Raw genomic sequence first — 12570 nt, 5'->3', positions numbered from 1 at the left:
TGGTACTCTGCGGGTTGCATATGTATCCTTTGTTTATCAACTCACTAATATTTTAACAAAACCACAGTCTATCCGCGGAATGTGCCTGCATTTGTATCCGCAGATTGAATGAAAATGTTTTGGTGCACACCACCAGTAACAAGTGCATGTTTGTTCTTAGTATGTTTTAGGTAAAACCAATCTTAGTTGGTAGATTGTTTTATATGTTTAGATGATGAATGACATGTTTAGTTTGTGTACAAGAAATGTTTTTTCAAGTTTCACGATTGTATTAGTGGGGTTTGTTGAGTTCCCTTGTAAAGAAACTCATATATATTGTAAAGTTTGAAGATAATGAAACATAGAGCAGACCTGATATACTATTAATTCTCTTTTTTTTACTTTCTTTCTTAGTTCAAAACACCAACAGTATTGAGAGAACTTATTGATAGAATTTGAAAATATCTAGCCTGGTGAAAGAGAGATACTTTAGTTTTGCCAAGAATATGCCTATATTGAGTGGCATTAATTGGAGAGGAGACATTATCTAGGCACAAAATCAAATTGGAGCTCTTACGAGTTGATACACCCTTACTCTCTTTCATATTAACCTCGTTGAGTATATCTTTTCTATATTTGGATTGACACAACATCAATTAGGGCAGATCCAAGGGGTTGGTAGGGGGCTAAAATGGAAAATTTTTGTTTTGGCCCCTTTATAATTTATAAAATTTAAATTAGTAGTGGTAAAATTATATTTTGATCCAAAAATTATAAAAATTTGATTTTATCATTTAAAATTTATAAAAAAAATAGGGTATTAAAATAATAAAATTACACTTTTACTACTGTAAAAATATATAACTTAATTCCCGTCTCAAATAAATTTCTGAATTCGCAACAACACCAATCTATGATCATTTTAAATTACCTCAATGCGAAGTGGTTAACATGACTAAAATATTTAATGAAAAAGCGAGTGTTAATAGAAGAAATAACCTAACAAATAAGAGTGTCACTGCTCCCAATAATACTGTCGTCAACATGTATCATGATATAAACTATGGCAACTCAGATTGTGAAGAATAAATAAATAAGTGTCAGACTCGGATTTAGCAAACCCTACATGAAGTAGTTGAGTTTTGAGCTCATTATACCATACCGCCTATTTGAAGCCATATATAACATTGCAAAGATACATGAGAGGGAAGGTCCGGATGCTCTAAACCTTCAGGTTGGGCCAGGAACACTTCTTCATCAAGTGACTTATTAGCCTACCAAAATGTAGTAGGTATAGATGATAGGGATAGATGGGCAAGGTAATCAACTATATGTTTCAGCTTGAATATCTTAGTTTGTGATCATGTGGTTACTCGGTTCGTCAAATTAGAGGGTGGTAGAAAGTTGGTAGAGGGTAGTGGGTTGGGTAATTGAGTATGGATAAGCACGATTGGTGGTGAGAAGGACTGGTTGTTGCAGGAGGGGTTGGGAATGGTTTTATTTGTAGATCGGTGATAATATTGGATAATTGTTTTAGAATTTTTTAGTGCTTAGGGAGTTGGGATTGGTTGTAATTGAGGTGGTGGTGGAGAAGATGGAGTAGAAAGTAGTTAAACAGAAGACATACCTGAACATGCAAATCCCTCTAGAACAAAAACCAAAGGAGACAGACTACAAGTGTGGGTAAGTGGCTAATGGCATGTGAACTAGGATGGGGTTTGGGAGCAATGAAATCAAAGGAGGTTGATCCGAAACGATGTCGTTGGACGATGGTGTTTCCCACGTGATATTAAAATGTTATTCAAACTCAATTATTGGTGCCATGTGACGGTTGTGAATTAAGCAGTATAATTTTTATGTGGATGAATTTGTGGCCACTTTGCCTTTATTTTGGCTGCATGCTAGCATTTTCTGGGAGTGCAAATCCTCCGCGAGAAAATAAAAAAGAAAAAATTCAATTGATGTTAGATTATCTCGACAGAATTTAAAAACAAAGATAAGATTTTATTTGATATTCAATGCACATAAGGTGTTAAAAGAGCATAAAAACAAAACATTGTTTGATGCTTTCAAATGGGTGGATCCAATGTGAGTGAGAGGAATTTTTTTACCATCACCCATTTTGACTCCTTCGGTGCCATTGTATTCCTCAAAATTGTGTGCCTCCGTTGTAATATGATGTGATGCACCAGAGTTAAGTATCCATGGATAAGCATTTGTTGGGAAACTAGCAACATAATTGGCTTTGGCTTTAAGATGATCATGGGAGCAAAAGCCGCAAACACCATCAATATGGCCAATTTTGTTGCCAAGCTAACATCGGATATGTGAAGCAGATCTCTATGGGAACCGAGTATTGTCTGGGGTGACACTACGACTGTTGGATTGACGCCATGGTTGATTGGGTGTTTAATCGAGGAATGGTGCAAGCGAGATTGCTCTCTTGAGCAACAACAGTGTAATTGTATTAAAGAGTTTCTTTTCATGTCTTTATGTTGTAGAAAGGCCTCATGATTAAGTCATTTTTTTTAAAGTTCTTCATAGGAGATTGTGGAGTTACGTGCTCTAATTGCAGTAGAGGTCTTATATTTTGAGCCAAGATCCTTGAGGATCTTGACAATCAGTTCTTCATTAACATTGGTGCACCAATAGTGGCCAGTTCAAGCATGAGCGAGTGAACATCACGAAAGATTGTAACTTTTGTGAATCTTGCGAGTTTGTATCTGAGGCTGAATATTCTAGTTTGAGATTTATTAACATATGTAGCGTGAAGGGAGTCTCATGCTTGTTTAGCATTTGGGGCAACAACAACAACAATGAAAGCTATTGCAAGTATGTGTAATCGGGATTAGGATCCCTTCATCTAGTGAAGGTTGGCACAAGAATAAAGCCATGGAGATGGTTGTAAATATTATGACCTCGTATGAGCATAGAGAATTGAGCTTTCCATGTCGAGAAATTGTTAATGCCACTTAAACAACAGTAATTGTGAAGGAAGTATTATCATTGTTGACAGTCAATAAGACCAAGACTAATGAGATTCGGTATTGGGAAAAAAAGAACCTTCACTCTGAATTAATAGTTCTGATACCATAAATTTAACAAATAAAAGAAGACTAGATCATTTTATTCAATCGCCACAAAATGTTTTATATCAAGCTGAAATACAACAGAGAAGCATGACAAAGTCAAGTTCTAATATTTATTAGCATATGTAACTTTTCCATTAGCAAGCAAACTAAGCATTCTTAATATAAAATAAAATAGAATCCAATAAAGCATTGGAGCATAATTTCTGCCAGAAACCCAAAAATAAATAAATTAAAACTCAAGTTTAAAACCCAAAAATCAACATGCCCAATGGCATACAACAGAATTATTGAGGACCTTATGGAAGAACACTAGGCAGCTGCCTGGATGACTATTGTAACTATGCGGTACACATTTGCATGACCTCAATTGGGGCTACACTTTCCATTATCCAACAATTCGTTTGAGGATTCTTCATGGCCCTGGTCTTCAAGGATCTCTTTGGGGCACAAAAAGCTTGGTTGATTCGTCGAAGACAGGAGCCTTGCCCACATCCTATCTGTTATCACTACCTTGTTCTGTGTCTCAGTAATCCGCTGCACACCAAAATAATACAAAATTAAAACCCCATATGAAACAAGTTTTCTGGTGTGTTACACCGGCACATCCTATCTGTTATCTAATCTAATCTAATCACCAAAGTTCATATGTAACAAGAAAGAGTTGGATGATATGTTTCAAGGACTAATAGAAGCTTTAAGGTATTCTGTAAATAGCCTGAACATCGGCAAGACACAAGATTAACTGATCACCGTCAGAAGTGATGCATGCAAATAACCAGAAAGGTTCATCATTGCAGAAGGGATACTAAAATCACACCATCTTTGAATACTACGGCATTAAGCATGCAACAGAAAAACAATGATTTTTGAAATGAAATTTTCAAATCAGAACTCTTTACGTCATTTCAAACTCACATAGAATGGTATGTATGTCTGCCTGCCATTCACAAGACCGCTTGTGAAGCCGGTGTACCCAGCCATTGCTCCATGCACAGCACTTTGAGCAAGAAGTGTGCAGTAAACATTGTCAGATGCATTGCTTGGAATAGCACGGATCATATAAGTAGGATCTGCCATAAAATGAAGAAAATTTCTCAACTTCTGCCATTAACTAGCAACTCAAACTGAAAAACACCTACAATTTTCTTTCCCTCTTGCGAAAAGAAACCTTCCAAAGCGTATTAAATATTTATTCTACTAACCTATATATTTGAGGTTTATTGTCATCTTCCTTTCTTTTGAGAAGTGGTCCTGCAAATGACAGTCAAAAACCAAAATGAATGTCACATCAAAAAGTTCCATATTATATATCATTACGTGCCTGTGAATTGTTCCTAAGTTGGAACCACATAGCATACCTTGATCCTCTGTGATATCCATAAAGCAACATCCTGCAGAAGCCTGTTTCCTGAAGCATCTTTCTGTGTCATTGATTGCAAGCTCTCAGAAAGCAGCTCCTGTCCTGCACCCTCTGCTATCACAAGAACCATATGCCCATTTTCTTTAAGTCGCCTCTCAATGTATTCAAAAAGTCCTCCAGGTCCTTCAAGATAAAAGGGAGACTCTGGTATCAAGCAACAATCCACATCTCGGCTTGCAAGAGTAGCATACATTGCAATAAAACCTGCACAAGTTGCGGGATTAGATTGCATTTAAAAAAAAAAAAACAAAGGAACAATCTGACAGAGTTTCAGGAAACAGAGATGCATGATAAGAGGGAACGTAAACTCATCTGAAGAAGAAAAGCATAAAGGAACAAAACCAGTATAATTCTAAATGATACAACTTAAAATAGAAAAGATTTATTTAAATGTCATAAATTGATAGTTGTAACTCTCACTTTTGAAATTCAGAATTAACACTTCAAATAGAGACCAAACAGGAAACTTACCACTGTAGCGACCCATCAACTTCACAAGACCAATGCCATTCTCAAAACTTTCAGCCTCAACATGAGCAGCATTAATGGCACGCTGAGCCTCCTCAACAGCAGTGTCAAAGCCAAAGGACCTGTCAATAACCTATCATGCATGAAAAAGAAACAAAAGTTAAAAGACCATGTCACAACCAAATAAAATAGTGGCAATTACTAGCATGCTTCTGGTTCAGCAAGATTCTATACAAGCCAACCAAGAGGATTACCGGGATATCATTGTCAATGGTTTTAGGTATTCCAGCAACTGAAACTTTGAGACCACGCCTTCTAATTTCCTGTAAAGTACACAATATTTTTTTTAGTATGTACAAAATTGCATAGCACATCAATGTCTGTATATTCTATTAAAGAGTCACCTCAAATATAACAGATGCACCTCTCTGAGTTCCATCTCCACCAATAATGTAAACCTAAGTTCCATCAATATGTCAGATAGGTAAGTCTTGATCATGATAACTAATTATACTTTATTGGCAACAATCACAAATATCATAGTATTTTTACACAAACCTGATTAATTCCACGATCCTGAATGCTGTCAACAATCTTTGAGGTATCATGGCCACCTCGTGATGTTCCAAGGATAGTTCCACCACGTTTATGGATATCATTGACAACCTTAGGATCTAAATGCACAGTATTTTTAGCATAAAAACCCCGATATCCTCCCTACAAATGCAAGAAACTCATTAATTGGTGATGCACCAACTCAATAAATGATGGATGACATATTTCGAAACATCTGATCAAGGGAAAATCATACCAGCATGAAAAATGTTAGGTTGACACATTTAATGAAGTCAATATAATAAGCATTTATATGTTTTCCTTAAGTCATTAAGATGGGGTGCCATTATTAGCAAAAGTTAGAGCCAAACACTATAATTGATTCAGGAAAAACTTTTTTTTTTATTTTTTTTATTTAATAGATGTAGGGGAAATGAAAAAGATTAAAAAGAACTCTACTACAAACAAACTCGAGGTGGAATGATCACTTACATCTATCCCCGAAACTTTCTTCACACCATACATGTGGAACAAGCCGCATACTATCTCTCTAATCACGGTGTTGAGTCCAGGGCAAAGACCACCACACGTTACAATACAGGCATGAACGTCATCGGAGTCGAAATATATCTAGGTAACCGTCAAATGCCCCAACACAATATCATAAAAACATGTCAGAGTTTTCATCATGCCACATTTTATACACAAGGTAGATGATGTTAAACGCATACCTTTTGACGTGGTCCAGCTCGTCGGAAATGTACTCCTCTTGGACTATTCTTGTGAACAACAATCTATAAAGACGAAGAGATATACATATATATATATCAAAACCATATCACTTTTAATAAATAAAGAATCACGGTAACATAGCATTAAAAAGGAAAATATGAGAGAGCTAACCTTTTGAGGAACGGTGTCATCTACATGGACAAAATATTGCCTGGTGAAACAGGGGAATCGATCCAATTAATACAAATTTTTTACAATTAATATCAAATAAATTTGTTTAAAAAAAAAAAGAAAAAGAGTTGTGAAATGGGCTTACTTAACAACTGAGTATGCAGGATTGTCTTGCAACGGATTCGAATAAACCTTTAACATGAAAAAGGTAACACAAAATCAGATTCAAAACTGTCAGAAACTACTTTTAACTAATTTATTATCAATTAACTATGAAAAGAAGAGATGAATATTAAAAAATGGAATCTGAAACTGTGATCTGTTGCCCAGAAAAGAGAATGGGAAAAGCTTTTCAAAAGACACATTACTTTTGCTTTTCCAATTCTTTTGATCAGAACAGGGAAAACGATAACATAATCGAGGGGAAAATAAATTATACGTACAGGAAGATCAGGGATGTAATCCGATAAGTGAGGGACATCTTCAAGAACATAACCACCTGGACCGTTGACGATCTTAGGCTGTGGGATCTCAGGCGAAGCGGAGGAAGACATCGTCGGAGATGTCGAACACTTGGTCTTCGAACGACGGGAACTACTCAACCTTAAACGACAAGAACGGCGACTATAACCGAAACTAACCGTACTGAACTTTCTCAAATTAAAGAAACCCAAACTGGATGGCAGCGAGTTATGCTTAATCCTACTGTTGCTATTGTTGTTCAGAGAAGGGAAAGACGACGTGGAGGAAGGGGCGAGAAGGGAATCCATTCAACGAGACATGGAGAAGGGTGCCTGGAAGGGAAAGAAAAATAAGAAAGCCCCATATTTATAGGAGAAAGGCACTGTTTTGACTACAAAAATGAAAACTGGACGAGCGAGCTTGGCTTTCGTGAAAATGGCTTTATATAGCAGGAGGAAGAGGGTGGAAAACCTGGTTCCGCCCTCGTTGAATATGTATGTGGTTTTTGACGCAGAGAAGAGAAGGGATCGTACGGACTCGGTTATTCCTTTTGGAACCTTTTCCCAACTTGGGTTGTTTTACTGTACCATTCACAGCGAGGGAAGTCGGAAGGAAAATGAAGCTTCAGTTTTTTATTTCTTCGTTAAACTTGGGTGATACTTGGTCAAAAAGAGAAAACAACGGATTGGCTGGAGGGTCTGGTTTTTCAGTCTTTTGGCTGGACAAGCTAATACCAGGGTAATCACGCACATTGGATGAACCTAATGGAGCTAAGAGCTATAGGTTTAATCACCGCTTCAGTCCCTGTACTCCTAGGACTTTTGAAGTTAATCCTTTTTCTTTTAATTCCAATAATTTAATCCATCTACTTATCTGATTTCTTTTATAAGAAGAAAAAGGAAAGGAAGTAATAACCAAGTATTTAAATTTAAGAGAAGTTAATTAGCAGTATTATTAATTAAAATGTAAAGACGAGAATTAATTTATGGAATTAAAAGGAGTAGAGGGACTGAAAATAGAATTAGTAATAGAATCTAAGACAAATGACAAATTATGACCACCCACACGTGCGTCTAAATTTTGTCCATACAATGATAGCATCTCTTTCCAAACCTGAGAACAGTGTTTGATTTGGTAACCAGAGGTAAAAGCAGGTGATTTATGACGATCATTTTTCAAAGTTGGACTTGGGGGGTTCTTTGTTTCATTTTTAACCCTTTCGGCCCGCCACCTTCGATTACTTTTTTCCCTTGCCGTGAAACTAAAATAGAAGGTTCCGCTGACCGGTAGAGAATAACATATTTTCCGAATATTAGTAAAAATCTTGATTTTTTCTTTTCTACGGAGTTGACATGTGGCCTGCCTTTGTCCATTCTACATAACTAAATAGAGGTGACTGCTCAAATTTTAATTTAATAATAAAATATTACCGGGGAAAATTAGTAATATATGCGAATTTCAACCAAAATTTAAGATTTAATAGTTAATAGTGCTTTCAGGCGTATTTTTTATTTTTATTTTAATTAATAAATCTTTTATTCATATAATAAATATGTAATTATATAATGAAAATATATATTTTATTTTTAAACAACATTTTATATTTCAAATATTTATTTTCTCCACTTACAATGTGGGTATGATAAGTTCTAATATTATAAAATCAATTAATTATTTCAAATATAATTATTTTTAGTAAATATAATTTTTATATATGAAATATTTATTTTCCAATCCATATCATGAGTGCAGTAAATTTTAGTATTATGTATTTTTGTATGTGTATTTGAAATATCTTGCGTATATATCATTATTTTTATAATATTAGATTTTATCATACCCATAATTTGAGTAAAAATATAATAATATTTGAAATATTTTACGTGTAAGGATAATAATGATATTTGAACTAATTTTTTGATTCTATAATATTCGAATTTGTAGGTGGAAAAAAATAAATATTTGACACATAAAATTATATAAAAAAATAAATTAATTGATACTCTTAAAAAATAAAGTATTTTTAACTTGATATATATCAAAAATATTTTTTTAATTATATAACTATATATTTATTATTTTGTTTATATAAATAAAGGAGTCATTAATTAAAAATATTTTAAACATAATTAAATATATTTTTATTATATAATTATATAATTATTATTTTATTTATATAAATAAAAATAAAATAAAAGAATTTGAGAAGAACATGTTTATTAATTAAAAACATTAACTAAATATTAAAAACTAACAAAAAAAATCTCGAAACAACGTAAATTAAAATAATAAAAAAATCAAATATGCCGGAGATAAGAATTTACCAGAGAAAATATTATGTAAAAAAACGCTTGTTACAAAAAAAAATGTGTTTTTCAAAAAAGCACTTTTTTCAAGATAAGTTTTGTCCAAGTCTACGAAAAATCAAACCTATTCCTTTAAATAATCAAAATTTAAGCTTATATTAATTTTTTTCATAGAATCGAAATTTACTCCTAATTTTGCATCCGATAGGGGATGAGGCTGGGATCCATCTAGAAATTGCGGTCATTGCACAGTGAACGGATCCGATGGGACAAGTCTATGCCTTTTATGGGCATTTTCCCTGATCGGTGGCATCCATTTCCGTCCACCGTTTTACTACTTCACATGCGCCTTCTGTTTTTGCGGTTTTAGTTCTCAACGTTGCCACGTGAAACACTACAACTGTTACTAACCCAACTAATTTCTTTATTAATATTCCTTTTAAGTACAATTCTATTATTAGTCGAATTTAAATTTTTTTATTTTAATTTAGTAATTTTTAGTTAGTATGTTTTGTTTCATGTGTATAATGTTATGTTAATATATTATTTTGACATAATATTAAAAAAATTACATTATTTTAATTAATAAATACCAGTTGAGTCGGGGGTAAAATACCAAAAAAAGCTCTATTTTTTTAAAATTTACCGAAATAGGTCCGGTATTTTATTATTTACCGGAATGGGCCATTTTCCCTAAAATCGCGTCCACGTCAGCGCGATTTGCTTACATGGACACAAATCGCGCCTACGAGGATGCGATTTGCTGACACGTCCCCTGACATCGCGCTGACGTGGACGCGATTTTGGGGAAAATGGCTCATTCCGGTAAATAATAAAATATCGGGCCTATTTCGGTAAATTTTAAAAAAATAGGGCTTTTTTTTGTAATTTGTCCCTTTTTTTGGTATTTTGCCCCTAATAATACATATTAATGTATTATTATAATATGTAGCTCAAATTATGTATTGTAGTTAATATTCATAATATTGTAGCTCAAATTGTCAATCCGTCTATACTATTGTACTAATAATATATATTAATGTAATATTGAAGAGTTAATTGATTAAAAAAATAAATGCAACAAGTACAAAAAAGATTCAAAATTATTACCAGTAAGATTTGAACCAAGGTATTAAGGGAAAAGAGCAAGCATCTTAACCAACTAAGCTAAACTAATTAATTGACATATTATAAAAATACTGTTATTATCTTAATTATATTACTTACATTCTAACGATTTATCGGACATATTCCATACACGTGTCAAATCAAAAAAAATAATACAACAATTCTGTAAAAAAAACCGGTGTTTACTTCAAATAAATAAGGAAAATAATGATTTGAATGTTTCAAAATTCAATTTTAAACCAAAAAAATCAAAATTTAGAGGTAAAAAAAGATCTTTTTCGACGAAAATTGCGGCAAACCGCCTTCGAAAAACTACCTTCGGCGGTTTGTCAACGTGTAGACCTCGAAAATTTATTCGAAATCAAAAAAATCGTCTCAATAGGACAACCGAGCCAAAAGTTATGGTCTTTCAAAGTTTTCCAAGCTAAAAAACATAAACTGTTCATGAATTATTGCTTCCACGTCAGCAAATCGCGCTTACGTGGACGCGATTTGTTGCAACGTAAGTAATCGCGCTGACGTGGACGCGATTTGCTGACACATCCCCTAACATCGTGCTAATGTGGACGCGATTTCGGGGAAAATAGCTCATTCCGGTAAATAATAAAATATCAGGCCCATTTCGGTAAATTTTAAAAAAATAGGGCTTTATGTGTAATTCACCCTTGAGTCGGGACTAATATTTAAAATTTTAAAAGTACAAAATTAAAAATAATTAAATTAAAATATGGAAATTAAATTCATATTTTACACATAGTACAAAACTTAAATTAATTATTACACTTAAAATTAATACTAAAAATTCAAAATTCAAAAAATAAAACAACTCAACCAAGTTGAAATGTAAAAAATTAAAATTAACCAAATTATTTTCAATTTATTCATAATGTAAGAACTAGGATTGTCCATGGGTCGGGCCAAATAAAAAATGGCCTAAAATTTTGCCCAAGCCCAACACAAATAAAAATGTTAAACTTCGAGCTTGGCCCGCTCATATTAAAAATTTTTATATTATTTTTTAATATAAAAATTAATTTAAAAAATATAATATATCAAATACACTCAAAATATTAAAATAAATGTTTCCCAACAAATGGAAGAAAAATTAAAACAAATACTTAAATAACACTAAAATAAGTGCAACTTGGCAAGCAAATACATCTAAAATAGTAGCAAGATTAATAATAAAATAAGAGTTATAGAATATTCAAAAAATAATAATAAAATAGTAGCAATATAATAGTAAAATGATAGCAAAACAATGAAAAGAATAGTGGCAAAATAATAAAAAAATAGCAGCAAATCTTTTTGCAAATTCGGGTTGGGCCCGGGCCAAAAAAACTTACCCGAGGCTCAACCCATTTTGAAAATATGTCTTTTTTTTATATCATAGTCCATTTTTTTTAGCCTATATTTTTCCAAAATCCTTCCTGTAATAGCCCATTTTTGCACGGGCCCAACACACTCAAATCAGACAAAAATAAAACCAAAATATCTCCAAAGTCCATCACCAACCCAAAACCAAAAGCAGCCCAAATACAATTAAACCTAGCCCAACAAGCCCACAAAACTTAACAAGATTTCAGCCAAAAGAAACCCTAGGTGCGCCGCACTTAGGTCCACCCCCAGCCACGCTACCGCATGCGGACTAGGCTCCCTCACTCGCCTATCGCCGACCATCCATGCGTTTGACACCTGCAAGAGGAAATAAACACGCAACAACCAACGCCAATAAGCAAAAACAAACGCAAAAAGACAAAAGAAAATAATAACAAATAGCCTTAGTTCGGCTATAAAAGTCGAAAATGAAACCATTGTATTTTTCTTCTAGAGATTAAATACAAAAAAAAAGAGAAAAGACTTGAACTTTTATTTTAAGGTGATATTTCATTTTTTTTATGTTTTAGATCTAATGTATTTTTTATTTTTTCTTTATCTACGAATAAAAAAGAAAAAGAGAAACATACCTAAATGGTCCCGTGGCTCCCTCGACGAAAGTCCCTTCGTCGTCGTCGGAATCGGGCTTTAAAAAGGGTCTAAGGTTTATTTTCTTCAGCCCCTCGAGTTGAGAGAGCCCAACCTTCAGGTACGCTGCGAAGCAAGGGCTGAAAAGCCCATTTCTTTAGCCGTCGGCCACTGGCCACAACAGCGGCGCGTCGGAGGCCAGGGAAACTCAATGGCCGGAGGGGAAGAGGGTGAGAGAGCAAAGAGAGAGCTCTCATTTTTTTTAAGAAAGGGTGCAGAATGATTTTTAAAA

At 33.8% G+C, this 12570-nt stretch overlaps 1 protein-coding gene across 1 annotated transcript; it reads right to left on the bottom strand.

Annotated features, from left to right (window-relative positions):
• Positions 1-3076: 3076 nt before the first annotated feature.
• On the bottom strand, positions 3077-7598 carry LOC107901151 (ATP-dependent 6-phosphofructokinase 3). The gene is made up of 13 exons (XM_016827033.2): positions 6861-7598; positions 6563-6609; positions 6418-6457; positions 6246-6308; positions 6007-6144; positions 5518-5676; positions 5364-5417; positions 5214-5282; positions 4963-5092; positions 4430-4695; positions 4274-4322; positions 3987-4141; positions 3077-3605 (listed from the first exon to the last, which is right to left on the bottom strand). The coding sequence occupies exons 1-13, from the start codon at positions 7185-7187 to the stop codon at positions 3435-3437; spliced, it is 1668 nt and encodes a 555-aa protein (XP_016682522.2). The 5' UTR covers positions 7188-7598; the 3' UTR covers positions 3077-3434.
• Positions 7599-12570: the final 4972 nt, after the last annotated feature.

This window comes from Gossypium hirsutum, chromosome D06 (assembly GCF_007990345.1).
Source record: "Gossypium hirsutum isolate 1008001.06 chromosome D06, Gossypium_hirsutum_v2.1, whole genome shotgun sequence".
Lineage (NCBI taxonomy): Eukaryota > Viridiplantae > Streptophyta > Magnoliopsida > Malvales > Malvaceae > Gossypium > Gossypium hirsutum.
Note: the sequence above shows the minus strand (reverse complement) of the source record. Positions and strands in the feature narration are given on the sequence as shown.